Source organism: Anthonomus grandis, chromosome 1 (genome assembly GCF_022605725.1).
Source record: "Anthonomus grandis grandis chromosome 1, icAntGran1.3, whole genome shotgun sequence".
In the NCBI taxonomy this organism is placed as follows: domain Eukaryota; kingdom Metazoa; phylum Arthropoda; class Insecta; order Coleoptera; family Curculionidae; genus Anthonomus; species Anthonomus grandis.
This window is the reverse complement of record NC_065546.1, coordinates 17,511,576-17,534,249: the sequence shown is the minus strand read 5'-3', so window position 1 is coordinate 17,534,249 and position 22,674 is coordinate 17,511,576. Positions and strand designations below refer to the sequence as shown.

The 22,674-nt window shown below is 31.3% G+C and overlaps 1 protein-coding gene and 1 non-coding gene across 3 annotated transcripts in view; one reads left to right on the top strand and one right to left on the bottom strand.

Moving 5' to 3' along the window:
* The window catches only part of LOC126745036 (choline transporter-like protein 1), a 54,741-nt gene that overhangs the window by 24,265 nt on the left and 7,802 nt on the right, over window positions 1–22,674 (top strand). For both annotated transcript variants that reach the window (XM_050452720.1, XM_050452711.1), the window contains exons 3-8: window positions 3,169–3,297; window positions 3,347–3,489; window positions 10,272–10,367; window positions 21,555–21,691; window positions 21,747–21,855; window positions 21,911–22,124. In XM_050452720.1, the coding sequence (XP_050308677.1) occupies window positions 3,169–3,297; window positions 3,347–3,489; window positions 10,272–10,367; window positions 21,555–21,691; window positions 21,747–21,855; window positions 21,911–22,124 (828 nt within the window). The remainder of the gene's footprint in view (window positions 1–3,168; window positions 3,298–3,346; window positions 3,490–10,271; window positions 10,368–21,554; window positions 21,692–21,746; window positions 21,856–21,910; window positions 22,125–22,674) is intronic.
* Trnah-gug (transfer RNA histidin (anticodon GUG)) lies at window positions 11,937–12,008 on the bottom strand. The gene has a single exon. It is a non-coding gene; the product is annotated as a tRNA-His (tRNA).

The window sequence follows — 22,674 nt, the reverse complement described above, 5'->3', positions numbered from 1 at the left end:
AACCAAAAAAGGAGCGTTGGATTAAAAGATTTCTTTGCAATTTGTTACAAAACCATCAAAAACATCTCTGATTGGAGCAAATTTATCAGTGCGTTTTATTTCGTCTCTCGTTTCAAAATTGTCGAATCTTAGAAAGAACATAATCTCTTGGAATCTGTTGCGAGACAAGGCAGATGATACTAGAGGCCGACATAAAGGTGCATCTTGGCTCCAGAGTACACATATTAGCTCTTTAGCAGCGTGCCACGCTCCAAAAATAATTAGCATCCTCTTGCACAAAAGGAGAAAATGCCTTCTTATTTCTCGCATAATATGATTCGGCTTTTCTATTCGTCTCTGATAAAATCGCATCCATAATATCTTGGGAAAAAAATAATTCAAAAGCTTTAATGGTGGAAAATTGAGAACTATATCTAGTCAAACCTGGTGAAACTTCTTGAATATTACATTTCGTCTCTTGATCCTCGTAGTAAAAGGAACCTTTGGCCACATCTTTTGACGAATAAGTTGGATGATCAGTATAAAAATTAACAGACGAGCCTACTTTATCTGCAGAATCTGTCGACTTATTTTCCTCATCACTAACTTGTAAAACGTCATCTATCTCATTAGTTTCAGTCACTATGTCGGTCTCCTCAATATCACTTGCACCCTCCTCTAATGCTAAATCGTCAAAATAGGCGTCGTAATCGTGCGTTTCCAATATCGCCAATAATAGTCCTTCGTCACTTAACTTATTTTCATTTCGAAACTTCCGTGGTTTACTCATTTTTATAAACGGATTCTCGACACTGTAAACGTGACTAAACACACTAAAATTATTATATTGAAATAAATACGTGCAAAAAGCCACTATTAAATAATTTGGGAATCCCCGAGAGCGTTGACGCCAGGAATCGGGAAATCCCCGAAGTTTGAACAATTTGGGGTTTATTTGTACCCCGGTTGGTTTTTACCTGTCGTTAAATACCGAGCGGACTACAGCTGGACCCCAAGCAATAAAACTCTCTATAATTAATTACAATAAAAAGCAATTTATTCGAAATTTTGTATACCAATTAACTCGAAGGAAATTAGGTAAAAAAATATATTTTAGAAAATATAGCAAAAAAATGCATGTCTGTGGTAGAGCTGTACCCCGCTCGGGTTCATGAAGGTTAATTAACTACCGTGAATTCCAAGCATCTGGGTTAACTAAGAAAAAATAAAAAGCCATTGAAATGTAAAAAATAGTTTTGGAGTTAAAATACTTCGTATGATGCTTTTTAATGAAATTAAATAAAATTGCCTTCAACGTTCAACCTTTTTAAATATACGCCTAGTTTCTCTCCTTTATTTTAAGTTATTATTTATATCTGGCCAATTCTCAGAATTAGAGCCTCTACGTTTGGCTTAAAATGAAATTAGATCAGCTATTATCCTCTTAAAGGATTGCACCGTAAAAAAAACATTGGATGGATTGGTTATTAAGAATTAAAATTATTAAGTTATTAAATAGTTAATCACATTCTTAAGAGTAAATAATTAAAAGCTACTCTAGCAAAATTTTTTCCTATATAGTTTTCTAGTTTCCTAGTTTGTATTTTCTACCGTGAGTAAAATACTCTCTTTATACACTTATATAATACCCAGGGTTTATAAAATTTCAGTTTTTACGCATTAGTGACTAAAAAAGTTAACTTTTTACCCACTAGTGTGTAAAGTAATTTTGTATTTTTCAGTTTTTTTCGGTAGTAGAAAAAATTTTGTGTTTAAAATCCACTTTATTCATGCGAATTGTCGCATTCGCTTACGGCTCATGCGACAAATTTCCCATACATAAAAATAGGATCACTTTACACACTTGTTACATAAGGTATTTGGAAGATTTTTTTTAGATAACAATACATTTTTAAACAATATTACTTTGATAATATATTTTTGGGTGATAATTTTTTTTTAGAAACGAACTAAATTTATTACACAATAGTTTTGATTATAGAGTGCTTTAATTTCAAAACAGACTACCTACGTTAATAACTTTCTTCAAAAAATATGTTTTTTAAATAAAATTCGAATTTTATCTCATTAGGATGTAAGGAAATGCATTTTTCTATATTTTTTAAAGAATTTTAATAGTAATATAATAATTAGTAATATATGAGTAATTCGAGAAACTATTTTGAGGTTATTGGATTTTAAAAATCGGTGCAAGAAAATAAAACAAAATACCAAAGAGTTAAAATGGACCATAAATCATATTCCAATTTGCGTTACTAAGTATTCTGATTCGATAGATTGATACTAATTTGCGAAGTAAAAAGTTTCAGTGAATTGAAATGAAACCTCAAAATTTCATAAATCAAATTACCAAACTCATAAATATGAGCCTCTGGCAAATCGCCAGAACTGTAGTTAATTAAGCAGTAATTATTTTTACTGAGAAAGTTAACAGAGATGACCAGACCTAACATTTTTTTTAAACCTAGAATTTTTCTTCTAAGCTTCTCTCAAAAGCTTCAGTGTATCAGTTAATAATGTATACCATTTAAAAAACTATCGTATGGATTTAAAACTATTACAAGTACCCCACAGGTACTTTAATAGTGTTAATAATAAATAGAGAATCAACTAATAGAAGTGCGAAGGTTATTTTCAACGGTTTCTGTGGAATAATTTTCAATGTATTTTAGTAGTAATGACTATTCTGTCAGCTTAGAGAACAATTAAAATAATGTATTATATCAAAAAACAACATAGTAAATCGGCACTTAAGAAACTACGCCTTAATTCATAAGTTTACACAAGAAATCCCTCCTTTAGTATTAGTGTGATATTTAGAAACTTCCTGTATATAATAAACGTATTTAATAATTCCCATATGTTTATAGTGTGAAATGTAATGTGTATGTTAGACAGCTGTTTTGCATTATTGCTTTACATTCCTATTTTTAACTTATGCAAAAACAATATATTAGAAGCGCAATAAAATTTGAAAGACCAATATAGTTCAATTTTAGCATAGCAGAATAATAGCAGAATAATTTGTTAATTCCATATAAGAAATTAGATTCACAGAAACACAAAATTTTAAAATTTCGCCATTGAAATCAACAAATAAAATTCTCAGAATTAACATGGATCTCAAAATATCAATAGTAGAACTAAATCTGGCTGTACTTTTTTTAGCTCAAAACTTTTAAAAAACTGCCAGAAAGCGTCCATTTGGCAGATATCAATGTACCAGAAAAAATAGAAAACCGAAGGCTGACAAATGGAAAATGGCTCATCATTCTTGGAGTTTTTACTTTGATTTTCGTAAGAGCATTACACCAAATACCAACTTGGGCTAATACATTTTTTTTAGCTACCATTTATGGCTTATACTCTATCTTACTCAGACATTCAACGGTTGTTTGTTGGATACGACCAATGCGGCAACACGTGCGGAAAAGTCAATTATCGTTGGGAAGGAATTCCATGCTCTGGAAAGAACAAGACCAATTACCCGTAAGTATTTTCGTGATTTTGAATCGAATTTCCTCAAGGCCTGTTTTTATTAAATTAATATATTTTTATGATTATTTTATTTAGATATAAATTCGGTAAGTTTTATATTGACGCGTAAATAATATTTCTTGATTTTAAGCCTATTCAATACACTATACATATACGGTTTTCCTATGATCATTCTTCTCGATTTCCTCCACATAAGCTCATAAAAATAGACAATGTGCGTGATAATCTTGGAGGTCAGGCATCCACTCAGTTCGTCTTGGATCTTTCACATCCAGAGAAAGCAATGTTTGAGGAAACTTTTTTTAATAAGTAATTGTTTTTTTTAGTAGTTTGGTAGATGCCATAGTGCTTTAAGAAAAAATATCAAAATCCTTTACTTTTAACTGTTGTCCCAAGAAAAAACGATATCGCTCGATATATTTTACAGCTAGCTGTAACACCATTTAAAAATAAATATGGTCTAAAGCACCATGCAATGAATTCTTGTAAATGCTACTCGAATGTCTAATCGAAATATCGTCACTTGAAACTTACAATTTCAAATTCATTACAATTTATTTTTTGCTCTCTGACAAAAAATTAATTAAAAAGTAGTTTATGTGAGAATCTATTATTTAAATGTAACAAAAATGTATTTTTAGAATTATAATAAGTTATACTTGCTAATTATACTAACTACTAACTATACTAAGTTATAATATTATACCTATAAGAATACCATTTACATAACTGAATAATAATTATAATGTGCACAAAAATGCAATAAAATCAATTCATGACCCGCAGTGCTTAACGAATTGATAGGTAGCACTCGTTCGCACTATTAATAGCACTAATATTTACAAAGTTGTATACCTTAGTGAAAATTATCGATATTTAAATCCATCCACTGAATCTTTTAACCAATAGGCAACAACTATGCCGATATGAAAATAATATCTTGTAGAATAATGCAGTGGCGGAGAGATTAATTTTCTAACTTTTTGCGCGAAAGAATGCGTGCCAGTCACATTGCGCTTTGTGTTCGTTAAATAGAGGGGTTTAAAATAAATTCAATTAATTTTCAATTAAAATAATTTTTCAATTAAATTAAATTATGAAATAAAATTAACTAGTAGCATGTAATTTTCCTATATGATTCATGGAAAACCATTCTTAATAAACTCGATTCATTAATAATATATAAGAATACTAATTCACAATAAAATAGAAAAATATTTGCACAAAAAGATTACGAATATTAAAATACACTTTTCACTGTTAGTTAATTTCTTAAAATTCCAATTTTATATAAAATTACTGTTTTCTTATGTATATTTTTACAATTCTTCAGTTGAGTATAATTATACAGGGTGCCTACTATAAAAACCGCCAAATTTTAAGAGGTGCTTATACAAGTCATTTGAAACAAAAAAGTCCTATAACATTTTTTCGAAAAGTTGTTAGTTCTTCTGGTATTTAACATTTTTTGATTTTATCAAATTTCTTTGTTTTTTTTTTATATAAAGAAGAATTTCTCCGTTATTCTTACCACCACATAAAATTTAGATATACCATCTGAAGGAGAATTAAATTTGCTATAAGATGGGTATATTTAAGTGTTTGACTAATTTTTTATACCGGGTGTTATCAGAAATTAAACGTAACATTTGCGAAATGTGCAAAATTAGTTCTTAAATAAATTCTTCGTTGTCGTTTTTCAAAAATTTGGTAAATAGAGACATGTTTTTTTTTTTCAGCAAAACTACTGCATTTAAGATGCTTTCAAAAGAAAGAAAACCACAAAAATTGAGAATTTTCAAATTTTATATTTCTTGATTTTTGAGCACCAATGCGGTGAGTACTTGTAGATCTATCTTCCCTAACACATCAACTCCACAAATTTCCATTAGAGAAGCCGTAAACAAATAACATATCGCGATATTTATTCTTTAGGAAAAAAGGCAGGTTTTCCTTCTTTGGTAAACGGCAATGAATCCGCAAAAGAAGGAAATTCACAAACCATGTATTACTTGATTTTAAAACAAAAGCATAGATATTTACAATTTGACAAGAACTGTGATTAAGTTTTCACTTCGACTTAAAGTAGTTAAATAAGTAATTTGATTTAAATGTGCTTAATTTGATTTCAACGCTGGAGACAAGAATCTGTGATTATGAGAGCTGTTACAGAAGATAGATCTAGAAGTACTCGCCGCATTGTGCTGCCTTAAGGATTCACCATTCCACTTTACATAGAGTTCTTAAAAAAAAAAATTATTTGCATCCGTTTCATTTGAAAAAATTCCAGGATTTATTGCCAGTGGATGGTGAGGTGAGGCTTCAATTCTGTAGGTGGTACTTAAATAAGTTGCAAGAGTGGGGAACAGATCAAATATTTTGGACAGATAAAGCAACATTTACAAGAGCCGGAATAATGAATTTAAGAAATAACCATATATGGCATACAGAAAACCCTCATGCGACTGTTGTTTCACATTTTCAGCATGAGATAAGGGTTAACGTATGGATAGGATTAATGAGAGGTCGCCTTTTCGGGCCTGTAATACTTCCTGATCGGCTCAATTCCAATGAATTTTCAAATTTATTAAATAATGACCTTGTTGACTTTCTGGAAGAAATCCCCTTAGCCGCTAGACAGGAACTTTGGTTTCAAATGGATGGATGCCCAGCCCATAATGGCAGAATTATGCAAAATTCCTTGAATCAATGCTTTGGGGAGAAATGGATCGGAAGATACGGTCCGGTAAGATGGCCGCCCAGAAGCCCTGCCCTTTAACTTTTGTGTCTGGGGCACATTAAAATGTAATTTTTATAGTATTAACATTAATACTCGAGACGAACTAATTAATCGAATTAGTGTGTGTTGCAATGAAATTCGACAAAAACGCGTTGAACTTCAACGGGTTGTTGATAGTGTCAGAAGAAGATGTATCAAATGTATTGAACAAGAGGGAAGACATTTTCAACAATTGTCATAATTTTAGGTTTGGTAAATGAAATTTTGATTTTTTAATTTTGGTCAATCAAGAAATATAAAATTTGAAAATTTTCAATTTTTGTGGTGTTCTTTCTTTTGCCCATGATATTGCTGTGAAAACAAATAGCTATCACAAAAGTAAGTATATCGTTGGAAAGCATATTAAATGCAGTAGTTTTTGTTGAAAAAAAAAACATGTTTACCTATTTACCAAATTTTAGAAAAACGACAACGAAGAAGATACCACTAATTTTGCACATTTCCCAAATGTTACATTTAACTTCTGATAACACCCGGTATAAAAAATTACTCAAAAACTTAAATGTACCCATCTTATAGGAAATTTAATTCTCTTTCAGATGGTATATCTAAATTTTATGTGGTGGTAAGATATTATATACAGAGATATTCTTGTTTATATGAAAAAAAAAAACAAAGAAATTTGATAAAATCAAAATATGTTAAATACCAGAAGAACTAACAACTTTTCGAAAAAATTTTGTACGACTTTTTTGTTTTAAATGACTTGTATAATCAATCACCTCTTAAAGTTTGGCGGTTTTTATAGTCACCTTGTATATGATCAATATAATAATATGAAAAAAACATAAATCAGTCATTTGATGGCAAATAAATAATGATTTTTTGAAAATGTTTTTAATCTTGCATCGCAGAGAGAATCTTAAAGTGCACAGAAAGTCAAATGTTAAAAGGATAGGTTTGTCGGAATATTCCGCAAGTCGGCAAGCAGAAAAAAATAAAAAAAGAATGTAATAACTCAATAAGCCGAAATCTTATAGTGTGAACACATGATTTTAATGTGAAATTGACCTTGCAGAACTAGTGCTATTTTTTTATTAAAAGATGGCTTGTTAATTATTCATCATGAAAGTTTCTCCGTTGGTGTCACATTGTCGGTTGTCAGTAGTAGATTTTTAAAAACCTCCAGCTGCAGCTGCTCAGTTCACCTATATAAAGACAATATACTTGGTGATTTTTAACCCAAGAAATTAGAATTTAGCGTAATTGTTTTAGTGGCGTCATAAAGGACATCTTAATTCGTAAAACGAGAAGTTAATAAATATAAAATTAATATTACTTTTTAGGATTTTTTATATTAAAAAATTTTAAAAATACCATTTTGTTTTGGGATTTTGGGATAATTTCTATGAAATTTTATTAAAACATAGCATTAAATATATGGGCTGTCTATTAAATATCCGAACGGTAAAATATTTCTGAAAATATTAATTTTCGTGGAAAAAAGTTTAAACAAAAGTTTCATTGAAAAAGGAACTAAACGGTAACCTCAAATTTTACATTGGAATGTCCTTAAGGCTGAATGTGAATTTTAATTGGGAATCCATATTTCGGACTACGGATTCGAAAAGCGGAGAAAATTTCACGTTCGATTCGTTTCAACTTCAATCGGCTGCCGAATTTACAGTTTTTAACCGATTTTCCTTAAATTTTTAGTACGAAATTGCTGTGCCAAATGATAGTCCCGCTCTAGTTTCATGACCGGACTTTGTTTCAAATTCTTCGGGAGCGTTTGGAGTACATATACCAACAAACTTGGTTTATCGCATTCTAATGATGAGGAATACCTTGTGAGTTACCAGACCTAGTTTTTTTCATGTCAGAAACAATTCGGGAATCGCCTCGGTTTTGTTCCGGGTAGTTGATAAGCTCCTCAGACAAATTGCAGCCATAGTTACAATTCCACTGCAAGTATATATATAATAGTTATTTATGTAACAAGTGTGTGTAGTAGTCCTTTTTTTATGAATGGGAAACTTCCCATTATAAACCCATAAACCCGTAAACGACTTTATGTTGCAAAACGTCAAAACATTTGTTGACAAATTATAAATCAAATGTCAAATAAACGTCAAATTATTTTTTACGCACTAGTGCTTAAAAAGACTTTTAGGCATTAGTGCGTAAAAAGTGAAACTTTACACACCCTGGAAAGTATGTAAAGTGAGTACTTTACGCACGGTAGTAAGAAAAAATTGTTTTTATTTAGCTCTCTGATGTTCGTTTTTTATTTATCTAAATATTAAAAGCATATGCTATTTTAATTTACTTTATATATAAATTAAGTTAAACATATTTACCTGCCGAAACTTGACTGCACTGTTGAATTTCAAAGGGGTAATATTTTTTTCTAGATTATAGGTACCCTTCCGAAAGAGTTGATATTATAAAATGGTTTTATGGGGGCAATTCGGCCATATCATGTAGGAATATGTTTTCAATTAAATTTAAAAATAGATCAATGCCTTGCTAAAAAACTATTTTAAACGTGGTTTCGAATTTTGAGACAGCCTTTTGACTTCAAGGTTATCATAAATGCCACATTAGAGTGCATTGAAGTACATTTAAAGGAATCTTCTATCGAAAGAATCCAGGAGCAAGAACGACTGGAAGAACTTTGTTTGTAATGCTCTATAAGTGGATTCAACACGATCAAGTAAAAGTGTGGGAGAGAAACTGGGTGTGGATCATCAAACTCATAGCAGTATTTGGAAAAAACATGGGTGCTAATGTTTTAAATATTTCAAAGCTAAGGAGATATTTCCCGAAGATTAAAGCCAACGAATAGAATTTTGTGAAATCATGATATAAAAACAACTGAAAATTAAATTTCATAACGAAGCATTCTATTTCCAGATGAATCTTCTTTTTCATTATATAAGAAATACAATTCTTACGGAGTTCGATATCAGTTTCGGGAACAAAAGCACAGAAGTTTTTAATTTAGCTACTTATTAAATAGTACTTAGCATCCTTAAAAATTGAATGTTTGGTACTTTAAATGGCCACAAAAAATACCTTAAGTTGCTGAGAAACCAAGATCTTCTTGCCATTCAAATTCTCTCTGATTTAGACCTGGGATCGGTCTGTTTTCATAAAGGCGGATGTCTTTTTCCTAACCTTCTTGTTAGTGGGATTGGCTTAAATAGACTTAGACTAAATAGACTCCTAGATCTCCAGATTTATCCCCAAATGATTTATTTTTAAGAGAGAGTAAGAGACCATTTACAAACACGAATTTAGGAGTTACAAGAGAAAATTGTCGAATGTGCGAATTCCATTTCACCAGAAACTCTTGGACATACGAAATGGCTTTTACGATAGGTTAACTTATGGTTTAGGTAAAGGAGAGCTGTTTGAGCCTTTTGTTTAAAGAATTTAATTCTGTTAAGTTTATTTTTAATTTTATTTTGATAGTATCTACTTTTTGAGAGTTCATATTTTATTTTCTTAAGGAAAGTCACTCTTGCTAATGTCGAAGTGAAAAACAACGACCTAGCAAGCGAGTAGCAGAGCATACGAAATGCAAGCACATGCTATAGTTCCGCCTTTAAGCACCTCTATGCGTAGTAATCGATTCCATAACTTGTATATGAAAGTTTATGTTTTAATCAAGTGTAAGAAATAATTAAACATATTGTACATATATACGGAAACGTATATTATACTATCCTGGGTTGTATTTTTACATTTATTTAATATGTTCAATATTTAAAAAAAATTTTTTTTTAATAATTGTCATTAAGAATTTTGTTATTGTTTAGATACTAAAGCTTATATCGATCGATTGATTAGCTAAATTTTCGATGGATTTCGACCTTTATTTGTCGACATTCTTGAGCTGACCTCGCAGATTACAATACTGCATCAATTTTAAGAAATGAAACTTCTTAACTATAACCATGTCAAACTTAAACCATATTAACTATAACCATATCAAACTTATAAGTTATCCTTATTTATTATTTTTCAGTTACTTGGAGATATATGACTCAGACAGAGGTAACCATAATGGATTTACATGGATTTTGCAACCAAGAAGTTGTGTTGAAAATTGTCGGAATGATCAGTAAGTATAATAATTTTTTAATGGCCCCTTAATTTAATATAATATATAATAATCATCGTCCTGCACAGAATATAGCTGACGAACTTGTGATTGAATCAAGATCATAATATACTGTTTAAAAAATATACTTAAGTCTTTATAGGTATTTTCAAGTAAAATCATAAATAGATTCAAATAATAGTAAAAGAATTTTGCTTTAGAATCCACTATATTTAACTAACTATATTTTAAAACTATAAGTAGTTTTGTTTAATTCATAATTGTAAAATTTTTCCTTTTCGGGTGGTTTAATTAATGTTATGAAGTGATTTTTAAATGAGGTAACATGTATACGCTTTCCGAAAGAAAAAAAAATTCGAAGTGATTACAAAATGAAGCTATTTCTTTATCCAATACTTGTGATAGTGAACATTGACAGCACCTAAAAAATTAAATTATTATTATATAAAATATATTATCAATAAATTGTGATGTTACATAGACCATTAAAAAAACTCATAAACTTCAAATTGGGACTAAAATGGTACGGTTTTTTGCAAACAGTGTGCCTATTTGTTTTATTTAAGAATCCAGAAAAAAATGTTCATCACATGTTCAGAAATTTTTACATTTCGCGAAAACTATCAAAAAATCGTTTTTCTCCTCGTAAACCACTAAAAGTATGCGGTTCATTTCTTGATATGCTGTAGCTCATTAAATTCTGCACAAAAAATGTCTTAATGACTTTTTAAGCTACAACGCGTAGTTTAAATATAATTTCAAGTGAAAGTAATTTTCATTCGGTCCGAGGAGCTGGCACAGCAAGTAAGGGAGGTGGGTCCAGCTGCTTCTGTTAATCCCCCAGCCTAGGTTGCTCTATTCATTCTATTCCGTCACATTCCATCGATGATCGTTACCTGCGTCTCGACCAAATTCTACGAGTCCGTTAAAATAATAAATAGTAGTTTAAAAAAACTAAAAACGAACACGCTTTTGTTGCTAATCGAACTAAAAAGTAAAAAACAATTTTTAATTACACGACGAAGAGTTTTTCAGTAGTAAAAGGTCGGACAATCAATTATAATTAATGACATCCAATAAAAATCATAATAAAATTTAAGTTATTAACAGAGTAATTCAAATCCAAGTAAACAGCGTGGGGTGCATTTTACTTAATTTTCATCACTCGTCTCCCATAGATAGTTGCCACATTTAATATATCGAGCAATTCACATGCACAATGGAAATTTGTGCTATAGAAATACGTAGATTCCCAATTTCTTTATTTATTCAGATTATTTTTGGTATATTATTTTAGGAACTATTAATAATCAACGGTTTTTAAAATATTTCTATGTATGATTTGCAATATCTAATCTCAGTTTAATTAGAGCTGTTTGTTCATACCTTCTGAAGAGCAAAATAATATTTTTAATATTTGAACTAAATGTAAACATTTTTATTTCCTATTTCAATTGCAAATACCTCATTATTCATTGTGTCATTTACAAATGTATGTATCTTACGACCATTCTATACTTCTTACAACAAAAATTTAAAAAAGTCTTCCTGCGACAATATTTGTTGCCTTGCCGTGACCAGGATTCGAACCTGGGTTACTACGGCCACAACGTAGGGTCCTAACCACTAGACGATCACGGCTATCGGAAGACATAAAAGCCAATCTGATTTCAATCAAAATTAAGATTATTGATTACTTTAATCAGAAGTGCAATAAAAATGGTAATATAATAATACTACCTTTCACTTTTTAGAATCCGCCGCGCCGCGCCATGGGCATGTAATTCACTTAATCGGTAGATTCAAGGTGAATTAATTTAGATATAATAAGCAAAAAAAGAAAATGTAATGAAAAAAAAAGTTACTAGTTTTGCCAACCTACTTATCTGCAATTGGATTAGGATGAGATAAAGATATAGAAAAGGGGTCTAGGGATATATCATATTGAAGCTCTTGAAAAATGCTTATCAGTGATACCATATAAAAAGCCACATTTCAGAAAATTCTTTTTTCTTTTATATTTTTGTAAATTGGATCACTGGCCATTGGAAGAAATAAATTATAAAAAGAACTCTATTTGAGATGTGGTGTAATTGTAGCACTTTTGACGTTTCTTCATGTAATAGTTGTGCGCCTCAAGGTTTTCGTTTGCTGATATCCTTTTTGGTATAGGTTGCATATGCCTCAGGGTGCTGTAAGAAAATGCTAGATGGTTACGCGTTTTTAAAGTCACTTAGGCTAATATTTTGACTTTTACATGTAACTTTTGTTGATAACGTTTTAAAGATAAAAATTAGGAGTTGTAGGCTAAGATTCGAGAGTTCATGAAGGATTGGGACAGAAGATGAATCTGGCTGATTTCAATTCAGATGTTGACATAAAAGATACGACACATGGTTTTCTTGCGCTGTTTTGTTTTTCGCGCGAGTTAAAAACCAGTTGTCCAACAGCAAAGATTTGGATGCCATATTTGAGACACTGATTATAATGCTCCGTTTTATTGAAGCCGCAAGACTAGGGCATTGGGAATATCATCTAGATATAGTGTAAGAAGAATTTTACCCTCATACTACATATTTGCAAGACATGGCTCACCTGAAAGATATCATGGATCCCTTGGAATACAGTAATTCACAGAAAAAGATTTTGTAAGCGCGTTGCATATGGCGTCCCATTTTGGGTACTTTTGGCCGATATCTCCGTTATTTCAACAGATAGAGGGTTGCGGTTTTCGCGGACACTACTTGTTTAGACTTTAAAAAATAATAATTTATAAAAAAAAACGTGGCAACGTGCGCGCGACGGTGAGACGAGGTGGGAGCGAGTCGTGAAGCGATGATGATGAGGCAATTAACGCGAGAGTAACGAAGAGGAGAGAGATCGACAGCATTCGTTGGTAGAAGAAAGGATGTAGAATTTGTCTTACTTTGTAAAATCTAAAATTAAAATAAGTTATAAATCATACAGTCCAATTTCATTTAAATTGGTGGTCCTTCGGCACACGATCCACGCAACATTTTGGTCACATCGAGACGGATAACAGATCCAGACAGTGAACGTAGGCCTATGGAACGTAATGGCAGCGTAATGGGAACGTAGTGAAGCCAAGCACGGAGCTTCAACGCGGGATTAAGCAAGGTGAGATCGTTCTATGCTCCTTTATTTTTTTGTACCTTCCTTCACGTACATTCCTTATACTTCTCGATATTTTGCTCCTACCTAGTTGTATTGTAGTTAGAAATTGGCTTTGTTTTTATGACATTATTCTCGTATTTCACACGGTTTTATTAAATTTTAGTTTTAATCGTTTAAGAAACGTTTGGTTTATATACTCGTTACTCGTTACTCGTACTCGTTATAAGCACATGAAAGCTGTGTTATTCTCGTATTTCACGCCATTTTATCAGTTTTCATCATTTTTAATCGTTTAAAACACGTTCGTTTTATATACTCGTCATTAAAATGCCAAAAAAGCGTAATAACAGTAAATGTGATGCCACGTTAGAAGGAGAAGATGATCAAATTTTAGAATTAAGACATGCACGCGAAGTGATATGCGATAGATTACTTCGGTTTTCAAATTTTTTACACGGCAAAGCAGATGAAATATTTCAAATCGAAACGCGATTGAAAAGTGTTGAAGAAGATTTCACGGAATTTGATAAAATTCAGACACGTTTAGAATTTTTATTCCCCGAAGAAAAAGACAATCGATTGGACACGGAATCAACGTTTTATTCGAATATTTCTTGCGCGAAAAAGCTTATATCCGAATATAATAATAAATTAAAAAGTCCTTTATCGGAGAGCCATAATGCACATTTGGCAGCATCAAATGTTCATAGGGATTTTGGCGCGGTTGCCAAGCTACCAAATCTCGGATTACCAACGTTTCATGGTAAATATGAAACCTGGTACGGTTTTAAAGATGTGTTTGACTCGGTGGTCAATAATCGACCCGATTTAAGTGATATTGAAAAATTTTTGTATTTGAAAATTTGTTGTAAAGATGATGCTTTAAAACTTATCGATTCTTTGGATGTCACGGCATCAAACTATACTATAGCATTAGATTTATTACAAAAACGATATGAAAATAAACGTGCAATAATTAATCACCACGTTAATAATCTTTTATTTAATTTACCCAACGTTTCAAAAGAATCCTCTGTACAATTAAGAAAACTATTAGATACCGTTCATCAGCATAAAACTGCTTTAGAAAAATTAAACCTACCTGTTCAATATTGGGATATCTTACTCATTGCTGTAATATTACAAAAAGTCGACGATCGTACTAAACGGGAATGGGAAAGTAAGCAGACAAATCAAAACTTACCGACATTAAATGATTTAACGGAATTTTTAACAAAAAAGTGCTTTACACTTGAAGCCATACATAATGATTTTGTAAAATCAAACAATAGTCACGAAAATACGTCACGGCAACAAAATAGAGGTTTTTTAACAAACTCGAAATGTTTTATTTCAACTGGAAACTCGTATGAAAACAAATGTTATATTTGTCAAGAAAATCATTTTATTTATCGCTGTCCAAAATTTGCTAATTTATCAATTTATGATAAGTATAATGAAGTTAAAAAACACAAACTATGCACCAATTGTTTGCGATCGGGACATTCAAAATTCGAATGTAAGTCCAGCGGTTGCAAAAAATGTCAGCTGAAACACAACACGTTTTTACATAACGATCAATATCAACATGTTTCTCAAAGAATTGGAAATCAAAGCGGCAACGTCGCAACATTCTATCCACGAGCAGCGGCTACTGGAGGGGAACTCGAAACCGTCCACGGCGCGGTTACGTCACGGCCGATGCAGCGATGCCAAAGTGAACCAAATCGCAGGGATAGAGAAATCGTAAATTCGGGTGAATTATTAAGCGAACATGATGTGATTAGCGAGCAACAAGGAGTACATAGCTTATATACGACTAATAATTCAATAAGCAATAATCCAATATTATCAGATGGTTTTATATCTTACTCGACTTTTAACAAAAATCACGTTTTATTATCAACGGCAACAATATTTATAGCGGACAGTAGTGGCTTTTGGCATAAATGTAATGTACTGCTAGATTCGGGCAGTCAGTCAAACTTAATAAGTCAATCGCTATGTAAAAAATTAAACTTATCGTGTGAAAAGATAAACTTGCCTTTGTCTGGTATAAACCAAATAGTAACAAAAATCACGCATAAAACTTCTACAAAACTAAAATCAAGATTTAGTTCATTTCAAGTAAATTTATCGTTTTTAGTCTTACCGGTTATAACAGAAAAATTACCGCTTTTTAAGTTTGACAAATCAATAATAAATTATCCAGAAAATATTAATTTAGCTGATGAGCAGTTCAACGTTCCAAAAGAAATAGATGTGTTACTCGGGGCAGGGATATTCTTTGATTTGCTCGAAAACGATAAAATTAAGTTAGGAAAAAATATGCCAGTCCTCCAAAAAACATGTTTAGGGTGGATATTCAGTGGAAATTTAAAATTTCAGGAACAGCAAAATAAAGCAATTTGTAATTTTGTAACTAAAGTGACAAATAAAGATTTAGACGAATCCTTGAAAAGATTTTGGCAAATTGAAGATTTATCGAACGAAAAAGTGTTGTCCAAAGATGAACAATATTGTGAACACTTTTTTAATAAAACTACAAGAAGAAGCGCCGATGGCTCTTTTATTGTTAAATATCCGTTTAAACAACACGTTGAGAAACATTTAGGAGACTCTAAATCGGTAGCCTTAAAACGTTTTAAGCATTTAGAAGCACGGTTAAACAAAAATCAAGACTTACGAGAGCAGTACACAGCTTTTATGCATGAATATGAGACATTAGGGCACATGACTTTTAAGTGTAATTTAGATTTTGATAAATCAATTGACAGTCAATCATTTTTTATGCCTCATACTGCTGTTTTGAGGGACTCTGTTACAACAAAGTGCAGAGTGGTTTTTGATGCGAGCGCAAAAAGTGAATCAGGAATCTCGTTTAATGATATAATATTGGTAGGACCGACAATACAATCTGATCTTTTTTCGATACTTTTACGATCAAGACTTAGAAAGTACGTAATAAGCGCGGATATAAAGATGATGTATCGATGCATCTTAATTGATCCTAACGAACATACATTTCAGCAAATTTTGTGGAGACCTACTCCTAATGAACCAATTAAAGTGTATACTCTAAATACTGTTACATATGGTACGGCTAGTGCACCGTTCCAAGCTACACGTTGTCTCAAAGAACTTGCAATAAAAAATAAGAAAAGGTATCCAAGAACATCAAAAATAATAGAACAATCCTTTTATATGGATGATCTTTATTTAAGTGTGGATACGCAAGATGAAGCGAAAGAAATTTATTGTGAACTTACACATATATTATCTGGAGCTAACTTAAATTTAAGAAAATGGTCATCTAACGAAAAATCTATTTTAAATTTTATTTTAAATCAAAGCGAAGTTCATGATGAAGCTTTAGTTATATTTCATGATAAAAAAGAATTAAAAACTTTAGGCATATTCTGGGACGCGAATCAAGATGTATTAAAATATTCTGTTAACGTAAAATTTAATGAAACAAAAATCACGAAACGTACAGTTCTCTCAGTCATATCACAAATATTCGATCCGCTTGGACTTATTGGCCCGGCTATAATTAACGCCAAATTGCTAATCCAGAAATTATGGCAGCTACATTTAGATTGGGATGAGATTTTACCGCTTCACTTAAAAGAATATTGGTTACATTTTCTTTCACAAATTCCTCTTTTAAGTAAAATCGAGATAGATCGTCACGTTTTAATGTCAAACGCCAAGAGTATTGAATTATATGGGTTTTCAGATAGCTCTGAAAAGGCATACGGGGCATGCATATACTTGTGTTCTTTAAGTGAAAACGGTGAAAGAAAAATACGTCTTTTAACCGCGAAATCTAAAGTAGCCCCTCTTAAAAAACAAACTGTACCAAGATTAGAATTAGTAGCAGCGCATTTACTCGCGGAATTAATTTATAAAATTAAAAACATTCTAGATGTTAATATTTCTAATGTTACTTACTTCACGGATTCGACCATAGTTTTAGCTTGGTTAAAAATCGAACCATGCAATCTCAAAACATTTGTGGCCAATAGGGTGGCAAAAATCTTGGAAATATCCAATATAGAAAGCTGGAAGCACGTGAAAACTAAAGAAAACCCAGCAGACATTATTTCGCGCGGATTAGATCCAAAGGATTTAGTTGAAAACCAAATGTGGTTTCATGGTCCGCAATTTTTAAGGGAAAATCTAGAAAAATATTCCCAAGAACATTTAAAGGAAGAACATTATGACATGTTACCGGAAATAAAGATAAATAATATTACATTACACATCTCGAATAACAAAATAGAAATTCAATCTACAGATAATAATTTAAAAATTTTTGAAAAATTTTCAACTATGAGTAAATTGCGAAAAGTTATTGCATATATTTGTAGATTCAAACATCGGACGCTAAATAAAGTTAAAGCTTCTTCAGATTCATTATCTGTTGAAGAGTTGAATGAAGCTTATTCTATCTTAATTCGAAAAGCACAATCGGAATGTTTTCAGCAAGAAGTTAAAGATCTTAAAAAATCGAATAAGGTTTGCAGTAGTAGTAAAATTTTAAGTTTACATCCTTTTCTAGATTGAGACGATATTATTAGAGTAGGCGGAAGATTAAATAATTCGGAGTTAGATTACAATCAACAGCATCCAATTATTTTACCCGATAAGCATAAGCTAACCGACTTAATAATTTTAGAACAACATCTAAAGAACTTGCACGCAGGAACTCAAAATTTACTATCAATTATTCGATTAAACTTCTGGCCTGTAAATGGGAAAAACGTGGTCAAAAGAATAATACGCTCTTGTATAAGATGTTATCGCATAAATCCAAAACCTGGACAATTTTTGATGGGTTCGTTACCACGTTCTAGAGTAACACCAAGTAGGCCATTCACAAACTGTGGTGTAGACTACGCGGGCCCTATCTATGTCAAAGAGGGTACACTTCGCAGAAGCAAGTTAATCAAAACGTATATCTGTGTATTTATTTGTTTCGCGACCCGAGCTGTTCACATAGAGTTGGTAACAGATTTGACAACTGACAGTTTTCTAAGCGCTTTGAAACGATTTTGTTCTAGACGCGGTAAACCAAGTGATATCTATTCCGATAATGGAACAAATTTTGTAGGAGCTAACAATTATTTTATAGAGTTATACAATCTCCTTAATAATGAAAGGCATAATAGTGTTATTACTTCTTTTTTGGCACAAGATAAAATAAAGTGGCATTTCATACCGGCGCGTTCGCCTCACGTTGGAGGCTTATGGGAGGCTTCTGTAAAATCAATTAAATTTCACATAAAAAGAGTTTTAGGAAACGCATCTTTACGTTTCGATGAAATGTACACATTGCTCGTGCAGATCGAGGCGTGCTTAAACTCGCGCCCTCTTATGCCAATGTCTAACGATATTAATGACTATCTTCCTTTGACACCTTCCCACTTCCTCATAGGCGATTCACTAGCCAGTTCCCCCGAAGCAGAAGTACGAGATGTTCCAATTTCACGATTATCCCGATATCAGCGCTTGCAGCAGTTACACCAGCAATTTTGGAACCAATGGTCAAGAGGTTATTTGGCTAGTCTACAAGCCCGATCAAAGTGGAAAAAGGACATTGAGAATACCGCTAAAGTAGGAACTTTGGTAGTTTTAGTTGAGGACAATATGCCTCCATTACGTTGGCCCCTAGCACGTATTACGGATTTGCATCCCGGTGCAGACGGCATGGTCTGAGTTTTGTCAGTTCGTTTAGCCAACGGAACTATTCTAAAACGGTCGATGAGTAAAATTTGCATACTGCCACTAGAGGACAATTAGTGGACAAAGAAAGTTCGCGATTGTGAGACTTATATAAACCTTTATGTGTTTTTGTGTATATTTAAACTATTGGTTTATTATAATAATTTTTGAAAAGCTGGAGACTTTTCAACCCGGGCGGCATGTTTAGACTTTAAAAAATAATAATTTATAAAAAAAAACGTGGCAACGTGCGCGCGACGGTGAGACGAGGTGGGAGCGAGTCGTGAAGCGATGATGATGAGGCAATTAACGCGAGAGTAACGAAGAGGAGAGAGATCGACAGCATTCGTTGGTAGAAGAAAGGATGTAGAATTTGTCTTACTTTGTAAAATCTAAAATTAAAATAAGTTATAAATCATACAGTCCAATTTCATTTAAATTGGTGGTCCTTCGGCACACGATCCACGCAACACTACTTTTTCATAAAACTAAAGACGCCGTCAAAAAATGTTTCATAGTCCTTTTAGTTTTTAAGATATAGGGCATTTTGGAACCCTTCTCGTTTTCCGTTATCTTTAAAATAGAAATATATATATAGATATATATTTTAACCCAAACTTATGTTTTTTTAAACGGAACACCCTTTATATTTATAGTTCATAATATTTGCTTTTTTTACCGTTTCAAAAATATATAGGGTGTTACAAAATTCGGTGCAAATATTTTAATAACCTTTATTTTATTTTTTGAGTTAAAATAAGACTTTTTGTTCCTAAAAACATATCATAAAGTGTCCTAAAATGCACCTCCTTAGAGCTACAGCCCGCGCAAATTGCTTGAAGAAAATCGATTATTTGGAAGACTGACTACAGTTATACGTCAAATCTTTTCGAAATTTGCAAGACTTAATTACGTGGTCTTACGAGTTATTGTAACAAAGAATTTTATACAGAATCAACATGTTTTAATCAGTTTACAATATATACATATTAGATTATATATATTGTAAACTTTAATTAACACTATCCATACTTGAAGAATTCATTACAATATAAAAGTAAAAATTAGTTTCAAAGTTATTACAAAAACAGTTTTGTAATAGATTGAATTATATAGATATTCTCAAAGTAAAAAAAAGAATAAGTTGGTTTTAAAGTTATTGCAAAAAAAATTTATAATACTACTAATACTAATACTATACAATTTATTTTACTTACAAAGTGAAAAAATATAGTTAAAACTTCGAAAACATGATATATAAGTATTTAAAAATTGCAAAAAATTCACAAGTGGGTTTCAAAGTTATTGGAAAAACAATTTACCAAGACGCATACCATACGGAAATGGAGTGGAATGTGACGGATCAAATAGTGACCCGTACCGAGGAGAGAACCCAATATCTTGTGATACCCTCTCCTTCTTCCAAGAACTGCTTCACGCTCTACCGAGTGCAAAAATTAGCTTCTTCTTTCTTTTTGAACTATAATTTTTTCTACGCTTAGAGAAAAAATAGAAAATATATTTTTTTTTGCAGAATTACATTATCTGAAACACATAAAAAAATCAAATTGCTGCCTTAAGTGGTTTCCAAGAAAACGCGTTTTTTATTTTATTGCTATTTTCAAAAAACTCCCAATTATGTGACAAAATTATTTTTCCGCAGTCTCTCAGAACACAGCACAAACCGTCGTTTGCAAAAAAATTCATCAAAATTCGCTTTTGCAGCTTTACAGTTCTTTTACTGGACTAATAAGAAAAAAAATGATGATGAACGTTAAAACACGAAACATCATAGTCGCAATATCAACCACTATGTAGAGGGCACAAAACTGTCATGTATTTAAACGGAATCGAATTAGGTAACTTTGTTATAATTTCGCCGATCCGTTTCCACGATCCCAATGGTCACCTTCAAACTTAAGAGAGCCTGTTATTTTTAAATTTTGGGGAATTAAATTTTAAAGTAAAATAGATTGAAATATTAGTAAAAAAAATAATATAAAAGGCTTTTGAAATGCATTTTCATTCTGCGCAAAACCAAGTTATCTATTGGGTGTAATAACTTCTATAATTTGGGTATGTATCCGTTTAAAAACTTCTTCGAATTCACGTGAATCACTGTTATTATTTGCTATTACCTTGAATATTTTTTTATTATTTTGTTATATGTATTTGAAAATTAATTGTAGGTCTTATGATGGATGCCCTGATACATCTTCCCTTAGGAATACAAATTAAGATGATATGATCGATTTTGTAGATTAATGTTTATCTAAATTTTGTAGTTTAAAATCTCAGTATGATATTATAATAATGACATTTTAGAATAGAGCTGAATGGGAAATGCTTTGCAAGCCGAGAAAGAAGGGACATATACGGTAGAACTAAACATGATATGGATATTAATGACTATTTTTCGACAGTTAAAATGCATATTATTATCTCATGTCTTTTTTCCATTGGTAAATTGTTTGAAGAGAATAATACGACAAAATCAATTAACTAAATATATTTTAGTGATCGCTACTGGGATTCTCATGCTATTTCGCCATGCTATAACATTTATGGTTTGGTTTATTTTAATTGCTTCTGTTGGTGCTTTTATAGTACTTACTGCAATTTTATGGTGAGTGATTAAATTTTGTTTCTTTTTCTTTTTTTAATGCCCACTTTTATGTTAGGTTCTTTGCCCTTTCAATCGAGACCGATTATATGTATTCAACAAACCACGGTAAAAATTTACGAATTCTAGCATCAGTATTCACTGTTATCGCTATAATTATGGTGGTCCTTTTAATATGGTCTAGGAAGAAGATAAAATTGGTCATAATGTTATTGAACGAGACAACTAGAGCCGTATTGGATATGCCTGGATTGATTTTTGTACCAGTTGTGGTAAGTTATTTCCCATTTATATTATTGTACTTATACTTTTACAACATATTTTTTATCGAAATGACAAGGAAAATAATAGATACAAGAATTTAAAACAAAAATGTTATACAAAACATTTTAGAGTTCGGAAAAAATATATCCATTTCTATTATGTTTTGATAATAACTTATAATATTAATAATGATACTGATACTTAATATTTTTCCAAATAATACATTTAAAAGATAATAAATAATACATTTTTACTTACTTACATACTAAAATCAAAAAAATTTGCACTGAAAAAAACTTTTCTAGTGAGGAAATACTTATATATTTTTTATATACTTTTTACTTTTATATTTTTTAATTTTATGATCTAGTATGCATATAAAAAGGTATCCCATATATGACTACACATAAGTGTCAATTTTGATGATTTTCTTGAAGCAATTCTAAAGTTCTACTCTTTTCACATAACAATTTAATAAATCGAAAATTGTATTTATATTATTCTTGGTAACTAGAAATAAAATATTATTGATATGTGTACATTCGATAAATTAACCAG